The following is a 25,273-nucleotide window of genomic DNA, read 5'->3' on the forward strand; positions in this document are numbered from 1 at the left end:
CGTACAGACTGTAGGGGGAGGAGCTGTTATTGAATTTGTCGTGTTGTGATTGGCTGAAACAGGTGTTCTGAGGTTCTGCAGTGAATGATGACGGAAGAATGTATGCTTGTGTGAGTGTGTGTAGTGCTTTAACAACACAAGACCATCATCTAAGCTACATAATGACCCATAGGGACCACTATGTTAACCAGAAAAGTGGTTTGGAAAAGTATATTAAACATGTTCACTCGTTACTGATCAGTCATACATGCATTATTTAATGGATTGATCTTCTGTTTCTTTTATTACTCAAACTGTATTTCTCTCTCTTTTCCTCTCAATCCAGTCTTGGCAAAGACAGTACCCAAGGCACAAACTCTTTTATTCGCGGGTGAGAGCAGACGTTGTTGTTATGGAAACTGAAGTGAATAGAATGGTCTTGTGTCTGCACTGGACTTTCCATTGAAATACAGTATGTGCCACCGCCCAAGATTTTTGTATGAACATAGGGTACTCGGCAAAACGTGAAGAGAAATAGCCTCCTACATATTTTATTTAACCCTTTCTTGAACGCAAACCCTTTAAATGTCGAAACAAACGTATCTTAACGCAACGAAAGTAAGGGGCCATTCACGCCGAAATCGTCATTGCGCTAAAAAGGCTGGACGTGACGCGTTTTTAACAGTTTAAAGAAATATTCCGGGTTTAATACAAGTTAAGCTCGGCAGCATTTGTGGTATAATATTGATTACCACAAAAATTCATTTCGACTTGTCCCGCCTTTTCTTTAAAAAAAAAGCAAAAATCCGGGTTCCTGTGAGGCACTAGCAATGGAAGTGAATGGGGTCAATCCGAAAACATTAAAATACTCACTGTTTCAAAAGTATAGCCACAAGACATAAACAATATGCATGTTAACATGATTTTAGTGTGATAAAATCACTTACCTTTTCTGTGAAAATATATATCAAATTTTACAACTTCAAAGCCATGCCGACATAACACTGTAAACCCTGTAATACAATAATTTAAACAACTTTACATCTTAAATAATACACGAGTTTTACAGAACAATTAAAGTGCTTTTATACATTTATAAGCTTCACATTTCTGCCTTTAAACTCTGAAAAAATGGCCCATTGACTTCCATTGTAAATACCTCACTGTAACCTCGATTTTTTTTTTTTTTAAACAAAAATATTCTAAATAATTGTTTACGTTAATCAACATTATGACACAAATGCTGTTGATTGATCTTAACTTGTATTGAACCTGTAATCTTCCTTGAAGTCCTTTTTAACTTGACACGGAGTCTACAAAACGCGAGACGGTGAATAAAACAGCGAGATGCAACGTAAAGGTCAAGACGTCCGTCTAGCGCATGTTTACATAGGAAAACAATTGAGAAACAGCGAGGACGGACGCAAAAACTAATTAATGTACGTTAGGGGCCGTTCACACGGAAAGTGTTCTTGCGTTTAAAACAGTAGACGATGCGTAATGGAATGGAATATGGTATATTAGTATGTTAAGGTATATTAAGGGAATATTAAGGGAATATACCGGGTTCAGTACAAGTTAACCTTAATCAACAGCATTTGTGGCATACTACTGATTACCACAAAAATATATTTTGACTTACACCTCCTTTTCTAAATAATAATAATAATAATAATAATAATAATAATAATAAATAAATAAATAAATAAAAGCAAAAATCTGTGTTCTAGTGAGGCACTTACAATGGAAGTGAAAGGGCCAATCTGTTAACGTTAAAATACTCACCATTTCAAAAGTATAGCCACAGGATGTGAAAAATATGCGTGTTAACATGATTTTAGTATGATAAATTGCTAACTATCCTTTCTGTGTAAAGTTAGGCTATACCCAATTTTACAACTTTGTTGCCAATGTAATGCTAGCAAACCCTAAAATGACTGTAAAATGACGATTTAAACAACTTTACAGCTCAAATAATACATGAGTTTTAACAGAAGAATGAATGCAAGTGCTTTTATAAAATTATAAGCTTCACAATTCTGCCGTTAAATCCTCCAAAATTTGGCCCCATTGACTTCCACTGTAAGTGCCTCACTGTAACTTTCCTTTTTTTGTGTGTGTGTGTTAATCAACATTATGTCACAAATGCTGTCGATTGAGCTTAATTTGGAATATTCCTTGAACGCGTCGTCAATGATTCGTCGCGGTGGTGCTGAAAGGACAGCGCCCTTAACTTTAAACCTGCATGGGCGTGGCGCTTTAACTACTCAAGGAGCAATGATTCTTCACGAATCCAGAAAAGCAAAGAAAGAACATAAAAATTGTGATCATACAATAGTAAACCTAATATACATATCTGGCTCTTCACATACTGACTACGTTAACCGCGTGACGTGTTCACCAATCATGTAGTCTATGTCAACAGTGGTATCGCACAGCACAATAGACATAAGTGGCAAGTCAGCCCTCAGATGTGGACACATTACATATTTAACCCTCAAAAAACCGCATCACTTCCGCTGTTTCTCTTCTCAATCCTACAGCAGAGCGTCACCTCACCCATCGGTCTCACATCAGCGGTAACATCATCTGCAATCTACTATCTGATATCGCTTTAGTAGATATAGCCTAATGTTTGTACTATTCCTCCGATAATGTATCAAATGTTATCAAATGTAATATTAGTTTTTTCTTTTTTGCGCAAATTCTTAAGGTTTTGATTTGTTCAACAGATTGGAGACACGTTGTTGTTTATATATGAGTAAGCATTTATTCTCTAAAGGGCTTTTCACAAGCAAATGAATGAGCACGGTTGAATGGTAATACAAAATAAATAAATAAATAAAAACACCGTCTGACCTTATAGCTAATGGTGATTCTAATGTACACAGAGCATTTCCCTGCGCTCTAACCGGAGGTTTACATGCCTTTGCACACAGTTCACTAACAGCATCTAAGAGAAATGTCTGCAGCCGGAGATGTACCTGCCTTCTTCCAGAACATGGGGAGCTCCAGTCCCAACCAGCCTCGTCAGAAATTCTGTGGCATGTTCTGTCCAGTGGAGGGTTCGGCAGACAACAAGACGCTGGACTTTGACTCGCTGTCCTCAGGTAAAGGTCGAGTGATACAGAGGCAGAAGGATATCTCCAAACCACGAAAGGTGGAGATCAGAAGAAGTGCCGGTAAGGAGATCCTCCAGAACCTAAACGACGAGGTAAGGGATGCTGTGATAGTGCACTGTCATGCTTTGTTTTTCATTAACGGACATAGAGTATTGTAATGTATCTTGATCTAAAAACCTGTTGCTTAAATAAAAAATAAATACAAAAATGCTTCTAATCATATGTATAGAAACTATGAATACATAAAAAGAGGATGCATTATCATACAACCAACCTAGTAGACAAGTGGTCAGAAAGTGCTTTCCTGCTATGAAATATCAGTGAAAGGAACCACAAAGTATTACCTTTTGATAGCCAATCCATCATCACCAAAGTATAACTATTCTTTATGTAAACTTATTTTCAGACTTGCAAATTAATACAATCATGTCAGGAACTATCTACCACTGTTGTGAACCCTTGTTCATGTTAGGGATGCAAAAATGAACTTCAGTGGTCATTATACCTTGCCAAGTTCTGTACATTTAAAATGAAGTTAGAAATTGTAGACATGCAGATCGTGTTTACTGAAAATGTACAAACTCTACTAAATGAAGCCCACAAAAATCTGATGAACCTGTACTTCCTTTTTCACCCACTAGTTCTTGTTCCTTTGAGCCTATAATCCAAGAGATTAAATGTGTGGGCCTTGGTCTCTGGGATGCCGTATCCATAGCACAGATGATTGAAGTACACTCCAATAGAGCTTAAAGAGCAGTAACCCTTAAACTGTAAAAAAAAGCCCATAAGAGTCTGCCTATTTTTCCTTTTTATATTCAGAATTACCCTTATCATTCCCATAAACTGTCACATAGAAATGCACATCTAATGCTGGTCTTTTTTTCTAATTCTCTGTACAATTTATTTAAAAGTTGTTATTCATGGTAGATGCTCCTAATAGAAATAATTTCGCTTGCATGCATGGCAACACGATACAAGTGTCTAGAAAACTGCTGTCATCCACCCTGCAGCAGGAAGTGGTTCTGTGTTTGGCAAGTGTGATTTAAGGCCATTGCTATGCTTTTTTCCTCCCTGATGGTCTATAATGACTGCAGAGATCAATAGTATGTTTAAGTCTACTGCACTGAGACCACATGAAGCCAGAAGGAGATGTAAATTGAGCTATAGCCTTTGCATTTATGTATATACAAGTGCTTTAAGCAAAAGATTGTATTAAGTGATTATTGGGTTTATTTGACCCTTATGTTTTACATGATATAAGGCAGTTAATCCACAATTGTTTGCTTGTTGCAGGCATTTGTGGGTGTAAAACCAATACTCAACAATTCCAAGGTCCACACACATTCACTCACATGATTACACTGAAAAAAAGGGAAAGCAGCTGAAAATAATACTTGAAATCAACTTAATACATTTATGTTTAAGTTAAGAACAATTAAATTGCGTAAAGTCATAGTGATATTCAACACAGACATCAAAAAGTGATATGATCACATTGCTAAATGTTCAAATCGATTCAAGTTGAGTATTACAGTGTTCACTCAACATGATTTTTACTGCTTGTTCAATTTACTATTTTAAAATGAGCTAATACAACTTAATTCTTTAGCATTTGGTCTTAACTTAATTTCATTGTGTACAATCCATCTATGTTCACTAAATCCAATTGTGTTGTGACTATATGAATTAGATTTGTTGCATCAATGTATTGCTGAAACCAGGCAGAGGATATACAGTTCCCAGCATGGGACTTGATTGGAAAATTATGTGTTATTTTAATGTATTTCTATGCTAAATGAAACAAGTTGGAGACTTGTTAGTTATTAATGTTCTATTGTGTTGGAATTTAGAAGAGTTTCTGTCATTTTTAATTTTTTTGGAGGTTACCATTGTGGAGAACAGTGGTTCAAATAGTTAGGTCCAGGTTGGGTAATTTACTACTGAAAAATCAGTTTGTATTGCTTTTCTCATGAAACAAATACTGAAGGACTGTAAGAATAATGACTGATTGGGCATCTATAAACTCTTAGCAGCACCATAATTGTTACACACAATACACAGTACAAAAAAAACTAGATATAATATGCCAATGTGTTCAAAATAATTATTTGAACAGATACAAATTAATTTAGGTTTTTGCTACACAAAATATTTGAGTAGTGCCAACATTATAATTTCATATCAAACTCATTGTCATTGTTTGGAACTTATGTCCAACATTTAACTGTCAAACTAGAGATTTTTTTCTTTTTTTTTTCTTCTTTTTTTTCCAGTGTATTGTTATCTTGGTGCTCATTGTGAATAAAATTGTGTGTACAGAAAAGAAAAACAAAACTGTTTCAAATTATATTGCAGGGTTTAAATGCAGGTTAGATTTGCATGACTAAAATATTCAGTCAGCACTTGTATTCAAGTTTATTTATTATTGTTATCCATTTGTTTTATATCAGCTTCGATCTAATCAAGCAAACATTGATCTTGTGACATTAAAACCATTGTCTGAAACATGCCCTCTCTGGACTCGGGGAGGAGCTGCATGCTGTCCAGGGCGGGGTTGTGCGCATGCGCGCTACTCTTCGCTATGAAAAACTCTCGTTTCGTCTCAGGCAGTCTGGGTGGACTTGGTGCATCAGTGGAGAAAGGGAGAGGAGATATTGGGCACAGGTCCTTTGTCCTTCGTTCCTAGCGCTTTTGCCTGCTCAATTGGCCTCTCGATTTCTTTAGGACTGCAGACTTGTCCTGAACCAAGCCATTTCCCCTCCCAAAGCAGATCTTTGCATCCATTATTGCAGTGATTACGGTTTATCAAAGGGAATAGAGCATAACGAAGATGTCTGGCTATCAGGGCAAGAAGAATATTCCACGCATAACCGTGAGTTATGGAATATCTTCTTTCATGATTTCCTGAGCATGAAGAGTGATTAGAGACATTTAAAACCTTGGATGTTTTGACAATCTATGTATTTGACATTGCAATGCTCCTAAACCCTGAAACCCTTTTTGCAACGGTTACGAAACGAACGCGAAACGCGTAGATCATAATAAATTGGTCAGGTGATCGAAGACCGCCTGTGCATTTGACTTGATGTCTTTAGTTGAATTCAGTTGTTAAACTTTATAAAATTTGTCCAGTACTGCAGCACAGGATTGCGTTCTAGTAGCCTACTGTTAGGGGCCGTTCACACCGAAACGTCTTCGACCGTTACGCCTTGTCTCGCTGTTTTTTTAGCGTCTCGCGAAGGAGTGGCGCCTTTTTAAGACACCGTGTCAAGTTTAAAAGAACTTCAACTGTTAAAAACGCGCTTCGAGACACCTGCGTACGCTTTTACCTTTTTTTTTGTTTGTTTTGCCCTGTTTTTTGTTTTGTTTTTTAGCGCCTGACGTGTTCGATGTGAACGGTCCCTTATGAGATTCACACCCCATCTACAAGTCAAGCGAAGCCGCTCCCGTTATCATAAATGAAGTTGTCAACGCTGGAAGCGCGTCCGGAATTCTGCATGCGGACATCATAGTAATAGGCTACGTTATTTATAACGGGCGTTGATTGTAGATTATACTGAGCCTAGATTTGTCGCTCGCTTGCAGTGTATACATGGGGTGTTACTGTTCAGAGTTACAATGTATAGCGAATGCCAAAAGTTTGCATAAAAAAAGACAATATAAGAAACCCCAAATTCTCAGTTTGTTAGTATATGATGCGGGCAAAACGCACCGGAATAGCTCTGGACATAATGCTGTGTCGACACGGCGACGCTCTTTGTTTAAAGTGTCCGGCTCAACAACTGCTAGTGCTATGCTATGGATTTCCGCCCATGCCCAGGCGCAGTAACGCACGACACTGTTATATTTTAAAAGAACTGGTGGTCAGAAATCGGGCCCAGGGCGCATCGATGGGCTGGTTTCAGAAAAGTCCCTTAGAAACCGTTAGGGACTGTGGCTAAACGATGGAGCGGTGCAGGATAATGGAAAATAAGCTCAGCAAACGTTGGGAAAATGATCTAATTTCCTTCCACACCCCACTATACCTTGAAAATGTATAGTGGAAATGGTAGAAGAAGTGAACCTGTGTGATTCTGCATTACATTAATCCATATCTATAAACAATGGCAACATCCAGCAGTCTTTAAATTACAATAGAATAGATATTGTCATGCGTCCCCACCCTTTTGATTATAACTTATCTTTGTGACATCACAATCTTCCTAATTACATTAAGTTTTGGTACTATTTTTATAATAATGCATGCTGCAGATAGCACAGTCAAATGGAGCTCTTTCTTGGTTCGGCTGGTGGAGGGTGTGCCATTGTTTATTTTCAAAGGGAGCACTTTCAGTCCAGCTTAGGCAAGGAGCTGTAGGGGAGAGCTTTAGGACAGGAGTTCTCAACCTTTTTGACACCAAGGCCCCCCATTGTCGGAGAAAATATTCGAAGGTCCCCCATGTAGGCTATTAGATATACAGTATATATATTATAAGATATTTCCTTAAAACTTGTGATTCCAGAACTGTATATTCTTCATAAAAAAACAAGCTGTTGAAGGGAGTTATTACATTTTTAGCATTTTTAGTAAGTTTAATTATAATTATATAAAAATTATAATAATCGATCATATTTTATAATACTATTTTAAGAGATCTTGAGGCCCCTCCTGGAAGTGTGCTGATGCCACTTGTCCTGACCCCCCGGTTGAGAACCACTGCTTTAGGACACCCTTTTAGATTCTCTAAGCAATGCTGAATAAGAAGTAGGTGGGTTGTGGTTTCCATCCATCATGTTACGGAAACCGCATACAGCAACTCTTACTGATCTAAGAGGCTGGAGACAAGCCAGTCCAAGACTTCATCCTCAGCACGTGCAGAATTGCATGCCGAAAAAAAAAAGATTCAGAATGCAGCTAACAAGTCGTAATATATTCAGAGAGGAAACAAGGTATAAGAAGGGAAAATATTCAAGAAGAATGACATATTTGAAGTCAAACCTCTCAGCATGGAAAGAAATTATTGGAGTAAGCCGAAGCTATCTGTGCCACACCCCTATTACAGTGGCTATTGCATTTATGCCACATCAACGACAGTTACAGTAATCGAAAAGGAATTCACACTTGAAAACAGATATGTCGATTGACATCAAATGCCTTCTGAGTGCTGTGATCTCTTGGTTTATATTTTTACTTGTTGCATCCATTCTTACTGTTACTCACAGCTTGGCTTCTTCTGTCATCACTCCCTGCTCTCTCTGTACTGTAATGGAATTCATGTGCACTGGACTGTACACAGTGGACCTCCAAAGACCCAAAGCTTCAGCACAATTCAGTAACTTATTTTGGCAAGAGTTGCAGAGAAGGAGAATATTTAAGAGCAAGTGAAATTTAAGAGCAAACGAAATGGCTGAGCAACTGTTCGCACAAATATCCTATACAGATATGGTTTGACGCCACCAAATATCCAGCTAAATCTGATTTTGAAACCATTATATGTTTATTAGATTTGTGGATACGGTATTTCCTGTCGTCTTTCCTCCTGCACAAGTAGACATAGGCGTGGTTTGAATACACACATATTTTACACACTCAAGCATATGGCCGCATGGCTGGTCTGATGTGGAGTTGCTGGAATGGTTTATGGGGTGGGTTTGGGTGGACCAGCTGCATTGGTCAGCTGCGCAGACAGGCGGCGGAGAGTGACACCTTCTTGGGCCTCATTAATGATGTATGTTAGCTTTAATTCACCACCTGCCTATTCATTTTTAGTTATAGTCATGAGGTCAGATTTCAGTTAACAGTTTTTATTTTCATAAATTCATTGAATACATAATTGAGTTTTTTTTTTTTTTTTTTTTTTTTGCATTAATCTCTTACTGTTATTGTTGTGTAGCCACTTATTCATCACTTTTAGATTCCCGACAATAGTTCTTTTACATTCTTGTTTTCATTTTTAGATTTTTTAGCATTAGACCTACTGTTAAAGTATTCAAATGAATAAATACATATAAAACAAAGCAATAATCCATGATAGGCTGTAGGTTACAGTGATTTTACCACAGGTAAAGGGTTAAGCAAAACCTGCCAGAAAGGTGAAATCCCCTTACTTGTATTAAAATCACTGGAAAACATGGGTTTGAGGGGCTTATTGTTTTATAAAATAAGTAAAAATAAAAATAAAAATCTTCTGAAGCAATATAGTTCATTATCCTAACTGTTAGGCTTTTGCAACATTGTGCATTAATATAAAATTTGCAGTTACAGGTGTGCATTTATAACCTGGCTCATCCAATCAAGATTTAGAGTCGGAACAATCCGTTTCATTATTAAAGGAATATTTCAGGTTCAATACAAGTTAAGCTCAATCAGCAGCATTTGTATCATAATATTGATTACTACAAAAATGACTTTTGATTTGTCCCTCCTTTTCTTAAAAAAAAAAAAAAAAAAAGCAAAAATCTGGATTATAGTGAGGCACTTACAGTACAATGGAAGTGAAGGGGGCCAATCCGTAAATATTAAAATACTCTCAAAAGTACAGCCACAACATGTAAACATTATATGTGTGATTTTAGTGTGATAAAATTAATTACAAACCTTATATCCAATTTGTTGTTTGATGTTGTTAAAGAAAAGGAAGGACGAGTCGAAATTATTTTTTGTGATAATCAACATTGTCAAATGCTTTCAATTGAGCTTAACTTGTATTGAACCAGAGGCTATTTAGCAGAGACGGGACACTTGTATTTAAATGAATGGGAGAAATTGGAACACCCAACCTCAGCCAATGGTCAACGGATGTAGAAAGAAAGTCCTGCCTTACAGGTAAAAGAGCCAATCACCTTTTAGATACAGACATCGCCTGTCAATCAACTCGAACGCGCATTAACTATACAAGCCGGGAAAATTGAATTTTTTTTGTGTATGTGTAATCTGAGGTAAAGAAGCACAATTTATGATACCAGTGTTGTCAGATTTTATTGCCGATTTGAAATATGTTCTTTGATCGTAATCTTGACTGACTGTTTTTGAGATTTTGGTCTTTCTCCATTCAAGTAGATAGGATCTGCACTGGCATGACTGTCATGACGAGAGCATTCGAAAGATGGCCGACAGTGGACTGACTTGCTAGAAACCCAGAATATTAATTAAAAAAAAAAAAAAAAATATTTTGTTTTTTATTTTTAGTGGAGATAGTTGCTGTGGTGTAGAATGCCATGATTTACCATGGCAACCACAGCAGCTCCAGTGCAACCCAGTTAGCTGTCCCAGAATGCTCAGCTGACCTGCTGTTGTGTCTCGTTTTCACCCCCACACAGAGCACAACCTCAGCTTTGATTCCAACCAAACACTCTGCCAGGAATGTGTTTGATTTTTCCTATTCATAACGACTTAGCAATGAGCTATTTTTGCCCCTCAAAGCAGAGAACGCTGGCTAGTGGTCTAAGTTGCTAGTAGTCAGGGTAATAACATGCATTCACACTAGGGCCAAACACACTCGGAAACACACTTTCAGTTTTCTTTTAAGAGGATCATATGGGGATCAAGCTGCCGTCTGAGCTACATTCTGGCTCAACAAAATCTGTTTGAGGGATGGAATTGCAAGAAGTTATAATCTAGAGACTGGAAGCCATTCAGCTTGGATCAGTATGTCTACAAGGCTCTTTTTTTTTTTTTTTTTCTCAAGATAATTCCTTTAGTGTGGATGAATATAGGATGACTCAGTTAGCATCACTATATTGGTCTTTCCTGCTACAAGCCTCAAATGTGAGTCTCATTATGGCTCATATGTCTATACCAGTGTAATTATTGTTAACAAAAACTCATGGTGCGAATTACGGGGGTCTGGGTTGGTCTCAGACCCCTTGAATGCAACAGGAGACCCCCTGGAAAGTCTCATTTGAAATCAAGCGATTAATTAATGATGTTGTTTAACACAGTTATTTTTTTAATGCTGTAGTTATGCATATATTCAATTTGACATAAAAATGGTTAATTCTTTTTGTTGAGATTTTCTAAACCCCCCCCACTGTGTGTTACTCAAACAAAGCTATTTACGTTTAAAAAATGCAAAGTCATCCCCTCCTCCCCTCCTAGCCCAAAAGTCAATGTGTATTTCGCACCCTGAAAAAAAGTTAACATTAACTGAAATTCAAAATCTAATTAAACATCCAGTAACTGTAAAAACTGAAATTACACTAATTTGTTTTATATATAAACTAAACTAAACTGAAATACAATAAAATTACCATTTCTGTAACCAGATTAGTTTTTCACATATTATAAAATGTGATACCTTTACAACCCGCCTTTAACAGTGTTAAAGGAATATTCCGGGTTCAATACAAGTTAAGCTCAGTCAGCGGCATTTGTGGCATAATGTTGATTATCACCAAAAATAATTTAGTCTCCGTCCTTCTTTTTTTTTAAAAAAAAAGCAAAAATCAAAGTTACAGTGAGGCACTTACAATGGAAGTGAATGGGGCAAATGTTTGGAGGGTTTAAATGCTGAAATGTGAAGCTTATAATTCCATAAAAGCACTTACAATAATTCTTCTGTTAAAACTCATGTATTATTTGAGCTTTAAAGTTATTTAAATGATAATTTTACAGTCATTTTAGGGTTTGTTGACATTACATCGTCATGCCAACGAAGTTGTAAAATTGGCTATAACATTACACAGAAAATATTAGTAAGTGATTTTATCACACAAATCATGTTAACACACATATTGTTTATGTCTTGTGGCTATATTTTGAAATAGTGAGTATTTTAACATTTACGGATTGACCCCATTCACTTCTATTGTAAGTGCCTTGAATATTCTATTCTATTCATGAGCCAAGCTGATAAGGTTTATACTGTGTCCGAATTTTCAAATCATTGCTACGCACCAGTGTTCATGAGACAGTATATAGCATTAATTTAGAATACTTCTTTAGTACACTGCAAAAAAATGTTAACCTAAAAAAGTGTGATTCATGTAGGAACATCCAAAATAACTGGTTTGATTCACATCAAAAATTTATTTAACATCACTGAATCAACCGGAGTACAGTAGGTTACACAAACGAAACTAAACATAAAAATACTGGTAACAATTGCAGATTATCACTTTTTACAGTGTAGGTTAAAAATTACTTACTGTAGACAGCATGTAACAGGCATGTTCAGGCATGTTTTGCAAGCCTATCTTGCTGATTTGGATAAAAGTACCAAACCCCAAATCAGTTATAAACAACTGATGACTTGATGTTCTAACATACATCATCATTAATGGCAAGCAGTGGTCAAACTGTGGTTCCAAGCAATAAACATGCCGAGCATTAGACTTCCTGTGAGCGTCTGTTCCCATTATGTTCTCATGCACTAAGTATCCAGCACTGTGATTCTCTGGAAAAGGTCCAACATAAGCAAAAATCCAGGCACGGAGTGCATATTTCCCCCCCCCTCCAAACTTCCTCTAATTAAAATTTTGACCTGTTTGATGATGTCATAACGCTTTAGCCTAGCATTAGTTGCTGTGTCTGTGACTCTCAGGAATAGATCACCTTGTGTATGGCTGAAGCCACTTCACGTAGTCTGTAATTCTTTTTCAAACTTCCTCAAATTAAGACCTGTTTAATGATGTCATAATACTTTAGCACAGCATGAGTGGAATTGGTGGCTGAGGTTGGTCGAGTCGTTCACAGAGGCTGAGTAAACAGATAAGAGTGATTGTCGGTTATGTAATGTATGTTATGAAGCAGCTGTTCGATGTGGCTGACCGCCAAAACACTTGCACTTGCCCAGAAGCCCCTCAGCTAAGGACCACCATTTGGTCTTCAGTCAGACCATATCTGTGTTGTTTTTTCTTCATGTTTTTCACTTTTATGTAGTCTCGAGATGTGTAGTAGATGATGTCAGGTCACTGGAGTATTTTCTTTCATCGCTAAATGAATCAGGGCAGGGTTTGTGAAGTGACCCAGTGCCTCATGTTGCTGGGTTGCCAACAAGCACGCAAAGAGGCAGAGGCTGAGACAGAGCCGCCTTTGTCCCCTTACGATGCAGAGGGCCTTGTGACTGGAATTGTTTCACTGCTCCTCTTTCAGAGCAATGAAATTTCTATTGGGGCCTTGCATGTAAAAGGAATCCTGGGTGGCAGTGTCCATACCAGGGTGTCTAGTCAACTGTTTTACCCTTTATACAAAGATCTGTAGGTAAAGATAGACGTTCTACAGTCCAATTTCACCCCATTCATTCATTGCATGGAAGATGGTTGTAGATGAGTCAGAACTGAGTGTCCTGTTAAACCCTGAACACTTAGACACTTAGTCCTAATCAGGACCGTCGCTGGGAGGGGGAAAACTGGGAACATTGTCCCAAGGCCTTGGGATGAGCGGGCCACCATCCTGCAGAGTTGAGTTCCAACCCATATCAAACATACATGAACAAGCTATGCAGAGTCTTCAGGATAACTTGAGAATTACAGACAGGTGCGTAAGAGCAGGGATGGACCTAATGCTACAGGATGGTGGCCTTCCGGGACAAGATTTACTGTAAATATTCCTGGTCTACCCACTGGGCCGGAGAGAGAGGGGGCCAACCCATCAAAACGTTGTCTCTAATCTTACTGTACACCAAGATCAGCAGTCTTTGGGATTTGGAAGTGGGATATTTCCCATTCAGCTATGATAACGGTAGCATATACTAAAATCAACGATTCTACAAGTATAGGGCGAATTCAAGTAAATTTGGTGCCTTTTGAGATTGAGCCCGTTTACATGCACATCAATATGCTGCTAAAAAACAAAAATCAGTTTGTTCATAAAATCTGACAACGTAATGAAACCAAGTTGAAATGTTATTTAAAATCATTGTGTTTTCTCTGCTTTTGACGTAAAAAAAACGAAAACAGTCATATGCACAACACTTGGGCACATTGGATAAGCTGGTAAGAATGCCAGTAAAGTTGTTAACATGAAAGTACGCAAAATCTGGGTAATTGAAAACAAATCTACCTGTATCAATAAGTATGTTTACATGCACGTTCTTACACTGATTATGCTAAATAAGCCGACAATCTGTGTGGTCATTAAACCGCTTTCCTTTATCAGTCATAAACGGCTTAAGAATAAACCGATTGATACAGGTAGATTTTTTCCCATTACCTCGATTTTGTGTTGCATGTAAACACCTTCACCGGCATTCTTACTGGCTTATCCAATGTACATAAGGCTTGTACGCATGTCTCTACACGGTTTGACGTCAAAAGCAAAGAATAACTTGATTATTTCAATTCACATGTAAATGTGTTTTTCTTGCTTTGTCAGATTTTTTAAATAAGCTGATTTATGGGAGTTATCAGCACATTGTGTGCATGTAAACTGGCTCTTTCCTTTTTTTTTGCTTAAACTGTTTATGACCTTACCACGATAAAATAAAAAATTGTTGAAGGTGCTTACATCATCTTTCACATCTGTCAGCTTATTAAGCATAATCAGTGTAGATCATGCCTGTAAACGTGCTCATTGAGATTTGTGTATTAAATATTTGAGATGTAATTTGTCAAAACAAGTGGCCTGAATGACCTGAATTCACCCTTTTTTTGATTGAATTAAGACAGATATCAATATTAACTGAGGAATAAATACCTTTGGATCAACATGTGGAGAAAATAGACAATACTCCACTGAAAAAAAATGTTAACATAAAAATGTGATTCATAAAAATAAACTGGTTTGATTCAAGTCAAAAATAATATTGAACATATCTGAATCATCATTAGTTTACACCAACAAAACTGATTTAAAGGGTTAGATCAGATAAAAACTAGTGTTGTCAGTCGATTAAAATTTGTAATCAAAATTAATCACATAATGTTTTTGTAGTTAATCATGATTAATTGTAGATTTTGAAAGTGCTGAAATTTGACACTATATATACTATATTTCCTATACAAATACATTTATGTTCATCTTAGGAAAGAAAACAAAACAATATGTAACAATACAGTGCTTTTTTAACATTCAGTATAAAGATAGAAATGCACTAAAATAGCACCAACATTAAACCCAAAGTCTAAGTGGTAGTTTGATGAATTGAAAGAACTAGTCTCCCCATAGGTTGCATTTTCATTGGAATGGGCATTAAGTCTCTTAAACTCTTATCTTCAACAATATTAATCTGCTAGTAGACTGTGACTATCCGCTTCTCTACAGCAATCGTGAAGCTGCGTTCATGATTCGTGTCAAGCGCCGCTTTAAACTCCACATGAAAAGCACTTGCAGACAAAAACGTCTCATTCTGAGTTTTAGTGATAGTTAAGACATGATGTGTGTCTGTGAAAAAAAAAAAAAGCGCCTTACTTAGGCTGAAAAATACTTTATTTCTATCACAAGTCCCATCTGGGCTTGTTTTGTACATCAAATAGTGTTAAGAGGTCCTTTCTCCATCATTTTATCACTGACAGGGAAGTACTGTTGTTTGTGTGTGTTGTGAAGTGTGTGTCAGTGTAATGACTCCGGGCGGACACATTACAAAGGTTTTTTGAAAACCTGATTTATTCTGACAGCTCTAGTAAAAAATAGATCCTCAAGGTAACAATTGCAGGTCACCACTTTGTACAGTGTACATGAGCACATTAGCCTTTAAAATATTACACTCATGAATGAAGGACCAATTTAAACTCAACTTATTGGATTGAAGCAGTATCTTTTGGAACATATTATATCATGGTTCAGCTGAGCACATTGTTGCACATGCAGTGACAGATAAATGTTCAATGGTAAACGTTTGTTTATAATTGTGAAGGCCAGAGAATTCACTGATGCTCCTTATTAAGAATGTGGCTGATGCTATACTGGTTCTTAAAAACTCATAAGCATGTTTAATTGGTCCCAGTTAAATTTGTAAATTTGCTACTTTTCAGTACATTCTCCTATACCGGAAAACAAGACTGAAACCACATATTCAAGATTAGGGGGAACCAAACGTAATCGACAAAAACCCATATCAGTTGACCTTTAATCTGAATGGTGGTTGCGGCCCTGCTGACAAATGTTTCTTTTTGCGTACTATTCATGATTGTATGTGTATTCTTACACCATCATCACCTTGGAACAGTTTAAAGTGCTGTGTAAATGTGTATAGACATGTTCTGCAGCATGCATACTTCAATATGATGCTAACACAGTCTTTATCTCTCTCTGCAGAGTGACCGTCTTCTGATTAAAGGGGCTAAGATTGTGAACGATGATCAGTCATTCTGTGCCGACATCTATATGGAGGATGGCTTGATCAAGTAGGTTTAAGAGATGACAGGATTTGATTACATAATTATTAACTATTCCTTTAACACACATTTATTTTAAGGGTTATTTTATTTCAGGGGTATTCAATTAAAGTTCCTAAAGATCCGGTCTCTAGATTTCCTTCCCAGCAAAGGTCCGGACAATAACTTACATGGTGTTAGTAGTCAGTATAGCTATGAAATGACATAAGAAAAGCTAATTTCTTGAAATAGTTGTCCTAAATGTAAATTTCCATGTTGGCAGTAATAGTACTTTGTAAAAGAAGAAAAAAAAAAACCCCATCAAAGTCAAAACAGTCTCTTTAAATCTAGGCTAGGATTAGGACATTGGGGCTCCAGAGACAAAGCCAAAGTAGTGTGGTTGGGGGATGTTCACCCAAAAGATTAAAATATTTTCATTGAGTTCATCAATCAAGAGCACTTTGTTATAAATATTAAAAGATCAAGTAAACTGTTCGTTTTGAAGCTGAATGACAACAGTCCAGTATTTGTGTTTGAGTATTTTTAGATACTCAAGGGTATAGGAGGCTTTGTGACTATTAAGGAAATATATTATTTGGGGGTTCAGTGGTATCCCCTGAGAGAAAATTTGGAAAATGTAAAAGTCTGAATGGACCATTTTTATATTTTCCTTACAATGAAAATCTACCAACAACAAACAATGTACAGCACAATAGTGAGGCTTAAAAATACTTTTAGCTAAAGTCAAGTAGGCCTATAAATGGTCAAACTATCAAATAATGGAAACGTTTTCATGAGAACTCCACTATGCTACTAGTAAAATCACATTTTTGGTTGTTTTTCCTTGCCATTTATGTGAGAGATGATTTTTCACCAAAAATTATCGAAACATGGCTCGAAACATGCTGATTATTAAAGCAAATTTTTGACAGAAAAAAACGTTATAAATTAAAGGCGCTCTGGAAGCACATTGTCCTGTCACAGACCTGGTTTAGCTGAACGGTCGGGTTAATTTCAGACACATGAAGCTGAATGCACTTCCCTTCATTCTCTTTTTCTGCAGTGTGTTTTCTGAAAGATGCCAGTATCCATCTATATTGCTGCTCACTGTATTTCTCCGCTATGGTCTACTGTCGTTAAAATAACAGCATCTGCAACTCTGCGTGCAGTGCGTGAAAGGGTATAAATCAGTGGTTCTCAATCTTTTTTTGGATGAGTCTCCCCCCTACTTCATTCCCTTACTGACTGAGTTGGAACTCCTTTCATTAGGTTCTTATTGATTTAAATTCAGTCATCTCTTGGAATTTCTGAAGGCAAACAAAACCAGTTATATTTTCTTACACTCAAAAAATATATTTTAGCCTGTTTTTTAAGCCAAAGGATTGACGCATTTAGGAATGACGCATTACTGTTTAATCTTAAAGTGTATTTTGCATTTGCCCTTATGATAATTTAAATGTATTTATTTATTCATAGTTTTAACAGTAGTGTTTGTAGACCATATTAACCACATGGAAGCATGGGTCTTCACAACCATGGTTAGATGTAACATGATTTCTATAAAACAAACTATGGCAGTTTTGTAATTATAAACAGTAGGCCTACCCTAAACACATTTAAAAACAATAAATAAAAAATAGAAACATTTATAAGTTTGAACAAAAATTAATTATATTCTCCCACTCCCCCAATGTAGACTATTACAAATTTAATAGAGCTGAAGTAGTGATATGATAATATTTATTATGAATCTATTTCTGCGTAAAGTACAGTAAGTGTTACTATAGGAAATTCAAGGGTGGTGATGTAGAATTTTGTGCCGAATTGAAATGGTTTCCGAATCTTGTGCCGTGCTTCTCACTGGTTCTCACAGCACTGTAATGATAAACGGTGCACGTTTAAGAGTTTGAGACTGGTCTGCGAGTAAAAACACCCCTGCTCTGCTCTGTACATTGAGCCGTGCCCAACTACAGAGCCATACAGGTGCATTAGAGGAGGTTGTGACTCCGCCTGTCTATTTGACACTGCTAAACCAGACACTTCAGATGCATTGCTAGACTTCAGAATCAGATGAACCACGGTACAAATGCGCACCAACCCGTATAATGGAGAACTGGTATATTCCAAGTCTAGATAAACATTTTTATGCAAAGAGGAACTTGACGACTGATTTGATTAATATGACTGAAAAATTCTGCATCATTTGAACGCCCCTGTTGAGAACCCCTGGTATAAATGAAGTGTTCTGTAAAAGAGAAAAGTATTTGAGGATACAGCGCTGAAAGATCAGTGCTATCTGCGCCCGAGCGCTTGCGCTGTACACAGCTCCATTGTTTTATCGTGCTGATCACTTGAAGTATAGAAACGGTGAGATGGGGCAGCAAATGTCAAGATGTCTCACGGTCCGGATGGAACCAAGACGAGGTATGGACCTGGACTGCAGTCCACTATTTGGTGACCGCTGGTCTATTTAATAGTCTGAGTTTAGCATAAATGAACAATCCCATTCTAATATCATATGAAATAGCTTAGGCCCATTAAATTATTCAAGATTCATTGAACTCACCAAATTGTATAAATTATATTGTTTTCCACATCTCACTCTGGTCTCCCTTTGTGCTTTACAGACAAATTGGAGAAAATTTGATAGTGCCTGGTGGGGTGAAAACCATTGATGCTCATGGGCGCATGGTGATGCCAGGTGGCATTGATGTGCATACACGCTTCCAGATGCCCGACAGGGGCATGACTGCAGCTGATGACTTCTACCAAGGCACCCGTGCCGCCCTGGCTGGCGGAACCACCATGATCAGTATGTGTGTACTTGAGACTTGAGGGTGGGCTCTTTTGACTTGGGCCAGTAAGCAACCACCTAGCAACCACTATTTTCAATAAAAAAATACGGTAGTTTATTTTTATAGTTGTTGTTCTGTTGTTCCAAACCTATATGACTTAGGAACACAAAAGGAGATGTTAGGCAGAATAATTGCCTCAGTCCCCATTCACTTTCTTTGTATGGAAAAAAGTAAGTCATACAGGTTTAGAACAAAATGAGGGAGAGGAAATGATAACAGAATTTTCATCTTTTGAGGAACTGCCCCTTAAATGTGTAGAAGCTTCTCAATATCTACCTAACCACTTTGTGTTTGTGCATGTGAACAGTTGACCACGTGGTGCCTGAACCCGGGATGAGTCTGATCTCTGCGTTCAATCAGTGGCGTGAATGGGCAGACAGCAAAGCGTGCTGTGATTATTCCCTTCACGTGGACATCACCGAATGGCATAAGGGCGTCCAGGAGGAGATGGAGGCACTCGTCAAAGACCATGGTAAACCACTGCAGGCGTTCACCTATGTGAACATCTGTATCGGCTGTACAAACCGACCAGAATTAGCGTTTACTCCATCATTCAGGAATTTTGCTGCTGTGCTGTTTCACCTAATGTCTCATAGACTCCCTCATTTCTCATGTAATTTCATTCCCCTTCTATGTCTGCAGGAATTAACTCTTTCCTTGTCTACCTGGCTTACAAAGATGTCTTTCAGCTCACTGATTCCCAGGTATGAATTCCTCCGACCTTAACCATGTTTAACACCTTTTGGAGTAACCCCGCCCCCTTCTGGAGTAACCCCACCCCCTTTTGGAGATTCCGCCCCCATTTGGAGATCTCCAGCCTGCAGCTTCACCTACTTAAAGTGAAAGTGACAAAAATGGCAATGAAATTTAAAATGTAGGGCCAAAAAATGCTTTTGTAATGAATTTCTTTTTTTTAAATATATTAGTAACATCTGTTATATTTCCTAATATTTGATTCTAGCCATAATACTTATTATGGTATCGATGCTGATCTAATTTAATTGGTAACAGCAATAAAAAAGAGAGATCTTTTTTCTATGGTTAAAAAAAAAAAAGGAGATTTTTTTTGTTTTTGTTTTTTTTTTGGTGGGGAAATATAGAAGCACCAAGACACTTACTATTATTTTAATTATTTTTGTGATTTTTTTTTTCCACCTAGTGGTTCAGGGCTTCTGTGTTTTACATAAAAGTATGATACACATACGTTTGGTTTATCTTCTAATGCTCCAAGAGAATTGCACTACAAAAAAAAAAAAAGAGAGGGAGAGAGAGAGAGAGAAAAGTATTGAGCGAAAAGTATTTCTACAAAAAGAGTCCCTGCCTTATTCATAAACGAATGATGCTTGGAGTTTGGCGGTGATTAAGTTTAAGAATACTTACACAATTTTTGGCATTCCTTTCTAAATTCTCGAGTGTGTGTTAACGTGTTTGTGTTTCTTTGCAGATCTATGAAGTGTTCAGTGTAATTCGGGATCTTGGGGCCATCGCTCAGGTTCATGCCGAGAATGGAGATATCATAGCCGAGGTGAGATATACAGAGAGGGTACATAGTTCATCACTGAGCTCCAAATATCAACAATAAACTGTTTGGAGATGTTAAATGAAAACATGTGTTCTACAATGAACACTCAGACTTTATTTTGGCAAGCGAAACCAAAGCAAATATTCCTACATGAGGTCAATATAATTAATTGCAGCTGACTTTTGGGCCAAGATTATGTGTATTATTTATCATGATCATCTCAGAAGATAAGAGAACTCTTTGCACTGATGACCAAGTTTGATTGCCTGGATAAAATGTGTCATTTTTTTAGATAAAGTATACAGTGAGACTATGACATAATTATTTCAGAATTGGTCCCTCTCATCTTACTATTATCTTCCCTTCCTTCCTATTTTCTCTTCAAACTTTTTTGCCATCAACAGGAACAGGGCAGGATCCTTGAGTTGGGTATTACTGGACCAGAGGGACATGTTCTCAGCCATCCAGAAGAGGTTGGGTTGGCAATGATTTCTGAGAAAAGACATTTTCATTTTCCCATTAGAAAGACACTGTCCTTTTCATTCCTCTTTAATAAAAGAAAACGTTTGTAATGGATGGATTTCTCGATTGATTAGGTGGAGGCGGAGGCAGTCAACCGCTCTGTAACAGTGGCCAATCAGACCAACTGTCCTCTTTACATCACCAAGGTGATGAGCAAGAGTGCCGCTGATGTCATCGCCCAGGCCAGGAAGAAAGGTGAGATCAAAACCCGAGACAGTCATGCGCTAGATGGACGTATTTGAGTGTTGCGATGTGTCTCACTGTTTTTTAAGTGTCTCGCACCATGAGCACCACGTTGAGATGCCGTTTCAAGTTAAATGCAGTTCAACTTTTAAAAGCGCAACTCACAGATTATAGGTCCGTTTGGAAGGCGTGCACAACATAGGGTAGAGGTGGTCACGAATAGAGATGGCCATTTAAAATATATCTGTTTGACAATGTACCAGTAAACATTGAAATTCTTCTCCAGGCTCTCTCTCCACAATCTTTTTAGCCTGACAGAGAAGGATAATATTGGACAGGGAATGAATACACTGCATGCTTGAGCTTGTCTGCCATGTTTTCTCGATTTCACAGTGCAGCTAGTCTCGCCTCTCCGAGATTCTCATTGGTCAACGGATGCCTACACCAGAGTGTGTTGCAGCAAAAGTTGAAATGTCCTCAACTTTTGGTCGCATGACAGAGCTTCACTATCGGAAACCCTTGCGTTTTCCCTGTCCTGTCAGGATCCTGCCACTTCTGTTGACTTTGTTCATAGTTTTTGTGGCTGGATCCTGACACTCATATGTGTCTCCCATGTTTAATGAGTGCACAAGGCTTTGTTGGTTTTTCATTGCCTTGTGCACTCAATGTGTCATTTCAGTGTTAAGTGAAACCCCGCCCCCTCGTTTGTCTTGTATCAGTTACACCTGCCTTCCCTTGTTACCTTCCTTATTTGCTTCACTATTTATTTCCTCTGTTGTGCTCTGTCCTGTGTTGGTCGGTCTTGTTTGTGTCAGTTGGTACTAGTTTGTTTTACTTTCTCAGTTTTTCCCTCTTAAGGGTAAATTCATTTCTCTGCCGTGTTTGGCTAAGACTGGCCCTTTTGTGTTAGATGCCCAGTTTTTGTGTTTTATTTTCTCCCTTATAAAGGATATTTGGTTTATATGACTGTCTGCATATGGGTGCATTCACATATCGTGACATGTCCGTCCTTCCAATGCACCATCCCCTTTGAAATCAATGCATTCGCAGCATTCTCTGACGCAGCATTAACTCTAGTGTGTAGGCGCCCTTATTCCCGTTTGCAGAGACCATACAAATGAATGGGGAGAGCTTGTTTTCAACCTTCCTGTTGCAACCTACAGAAGAAAAGTGTTCAGTGGGCGTATGAACTTACATTAAAGTGAAAATGTGATTTGACCTGATGAAAGAAATTAACTTGAAAATGTGATTCGTGCTTACAAGACATATCAGGTTATACAAGTTAAAATTTGATTTGACCATACAGGTCAAGTTGTATCTACTGAAAGTTATGCCTTAGTAAAACCTTGCTGTTTCAGTTTGGTTAAATTCAGTTATATTCAGTATCTTAAACACTTTCTTTCATTTCAACAAAACCAGTTAATTTAGATGTTACCACATGAAGTGCATTTTCTAAGTTGAACTGACAAAACATTTTTTCAGTGCAGGTTTTATGAGCAGGGATGCACTGCAGTCCAACACAAAATACAGCACACTATGACTCAGCTGTTCTTGGCTAGACAACAAGAAATGACATCATGCTGGTCAGGCCTCAGAATTAGGCAAGGTTATTACAGTAAAATTATATATGCTGTTACTAATTTAGGATCATTGAACCATTTAGGCACCGTTGTGTATGGAGAGCCAATCACAGCAAGTCTTGGCACAGACGGATCGCACTATTGGAGCAAGAACTGGGCCAAGGCTGCCGCCTACGTCACGTCCCCACCCTTGAGTCCAGATCCAACCACACCAGACTATCTAAACTCACTGCTGTCATGGTAAGAGCCCTCAAAGACTTTATCTGTATTATGCATTTTTGGAGGTGTGGCCTAGTGGTTAAAGTTCTGGGCTGGTCACCACAAGGTTGTAGGTTCAAATCTCACAAGAGTTGATCCAAAAACACCACTGTACCCTTGAGTAAGGGTCAATCCCAGGTTTTTCCTGAGGGATTGCCTCTGTAATAAGTGTACTTTAAGGGTGTTTTCACACATGAGAAACAATCAATGTATTATTATTTATTATTATTATTATTATTATTAAATAATGTAAATAAATATTAGTTATTATTATGTAGTTTTATTATCATTTAGTTCATTTATAAGTATTATTATTAATTACTAAGTAATTATTAAATATCGTATTATTATTACTACTACTATTATTATTATTCAGTAATTTTTATTAAATATTAGTTATTATTATTTATATTATTTTTGGTTTATTTATTTGGATTATTATTGATAATAATAATAATAATTATTATTAAAGGTTTTATTATTTAGTTTATTTATAGTTGTGTTTATTTATTAGTATTACTTATTTAGTTTATTATTATTATTATTATTATTAATAAATACATTTAATAAATACAATTTTTATTATAATTTAGTTGTGTTTTTATTTAGCTTATTCATTATTATTATTATTATTATTATTATTTTTATTATAAAAATAAGACGAAAAAGAAGAATTGGTGATGAATGTAGTAACTAGGTCTGGGTTACAAAAAAATAATAGTGTAAATGAAAGTGGACTGATACTGATAACGGGACCAAAATTAGATCTAAGCTCACTTTTAGAACCAGATACAGTGTTAATCCAAAGAAAACATTTTACTCTACTTTTTGATCGACTGTATGTAAAGGGGTCTGAGTTTTTTATTTTTTTATATAAAGGACCCAATTATGAAGCACCCTAAATCACTCTGGATAAAATGGTCCACTAAATAAATACATTATACACAAAAATACACAAATAAATTAGGGCTGGGCATTGATACAGATTTCCCGATTCGATACCGATTCACAAGCTCTTGATTCTATTCAATATCGATTCATATGGGTACATTTTAGTTGTAATGTCCCTTTTGCTTACAAATGAAAGAAATTCTCTCCCAGCTAATGCTGTTAATTATACAGGGGACCTTCTAACTACGTACATTAAGAAAACTTACATTTTTACTAATTATATTTAATTAGTTTTTCATCATTTTGGTCACATTTTAGATTTGAACACATTTTACATTTTAAACTTCAATCAAAAAATATGATATAATATTGCATGTATTCTATTTTTGTACATGTTTATTGTTTAATTGCATAATTTGTACTATTTACAAGTATTTACATTGTTTTGTTGAACATGTGCTAAAAACCGTCTCTGTCTCTTTAAGAAAACCGGCATTTCTGTAAAGAGTGTCTATAAATTGGCGCATATTAAAGAAAGAGGACTCGAATGGCTTTATGTTATCCGTGATATGCGTGATTAGAATTACATTTTATTTTTGTTTTTGTTTTTGATCAACAGCTGACTGTAAAGAGCAGAAAGGGTATTAAAAGAGACATTATTCAATGACAAATTAGTTGCGTGGATCTCGTCTTTGGACACCCATTACACGGAACAACTATTATTCTCAACACACAGTGAAATGATCTCGCTGATTAATTCTCCACCACTATACAAATGAAGATCGCAGTGCATTGGGAAGTCTATATTTTTGCAGTCTTGCACTCATTTATTTTGTCCTAACATGGTATTTGCTTCTACATACTTTACCTTTAGTGGGGATCTGCAGGTTACAGGAAGTGCTCACTGTACCTTTAACACTGCCCAGAGAGCTGTAGGTAAAGATGATTTCACCCTCATCCCTGAAGGAACCAATGGCACTGAGGAAAGAATGTCCATCATCTGGGACAAATGTGTGGTGAGACAGAAATATACTGATCTGCAAACAATAAGAGGGGACATTTAATCACAATCTGCCAGTATGATTTTGTTTACAGTCTCTGTTCATTTTTCAATCTTATAATTAAAAT

General features: G+C 37.0%; 1 protein-coding gene across 3 annotated transcripts in view; it reads left to right on the plus strand.

The window, feature by feature from the left end:
- The first annotated feature begins 2,425 nt into the window (after nt 1-2,425).
- Nucleotides 2,426-25,273, plus strand: part of dpysl2b (dihydropyrimidinase like 2b) — a 31,602-nt gene continuing 8,754 nt past the window's right edge. Inside the window, exons 1-11 of one of the 3 annotated variants that reach the window (XM_051685153.1) lie at nt 2,426-2,558; nt 2,919-3,193; nt 16,276-16,364; nt 18,962-19,146; nt 19,497-19,661; nt 19,832-19,893; nt 20,634-20,714; nt 21,116-21,184; nt 21,308-21,428; nt 23,080-23,236; nt 25,020-25,161. In XM_051685153.1, coding sequence (XP_051541113.1) covers nt 2,942-3,193; nt 16,276-16,364; nt 18,962-19,146; nt 19,497-19,661; nt 19,832-19,893; nt 20,634-20,714; nt 21,116-21,184; nt 21,308-21,428; nt 23,080-23,236; nt 25,020-25,161 — 1,323 coding nt within the window. In that variant the 5' untranslated portion in view covers nt 2,426-2,558; nt 2,919-2,941. Of the gene's footprint in view, nt 2,559-2,873; nt 3,194-5,698; nt 5,974-16,275; nt 16,365-18,961; nt 19,147-19,496; nt 19,662-19,831; nt 19,894-20,633; nt 20,715-21,115; nt 21,185-21,307; nt 21,429-23,079; nt 23,237-25,019; nt 25,162-25,273 lie in introns of those variants that run through there. The other 2 variants (XM_051685154.1, XM_051685155.1) reach the window with 2 other exon arrangements.

This window comes from Myxocyprinus asiaticus, chromosome 43 (assembly GCF_019703515.2).
Source record: "Myxocyprinus asiaticus isolate MX2 ecotype Aquarium Trade chromosome 43, UBuf_Myxa_2, whole genome shotgun sequence".
Taxonomy (NCBI): domain Eukaryota; kingdom Metazoa; phylum Chordata; class Actinopteri; order Cypriniformes; family Catostomidae; genus Myxocyprinus; species Myxocyprinus asiaticus.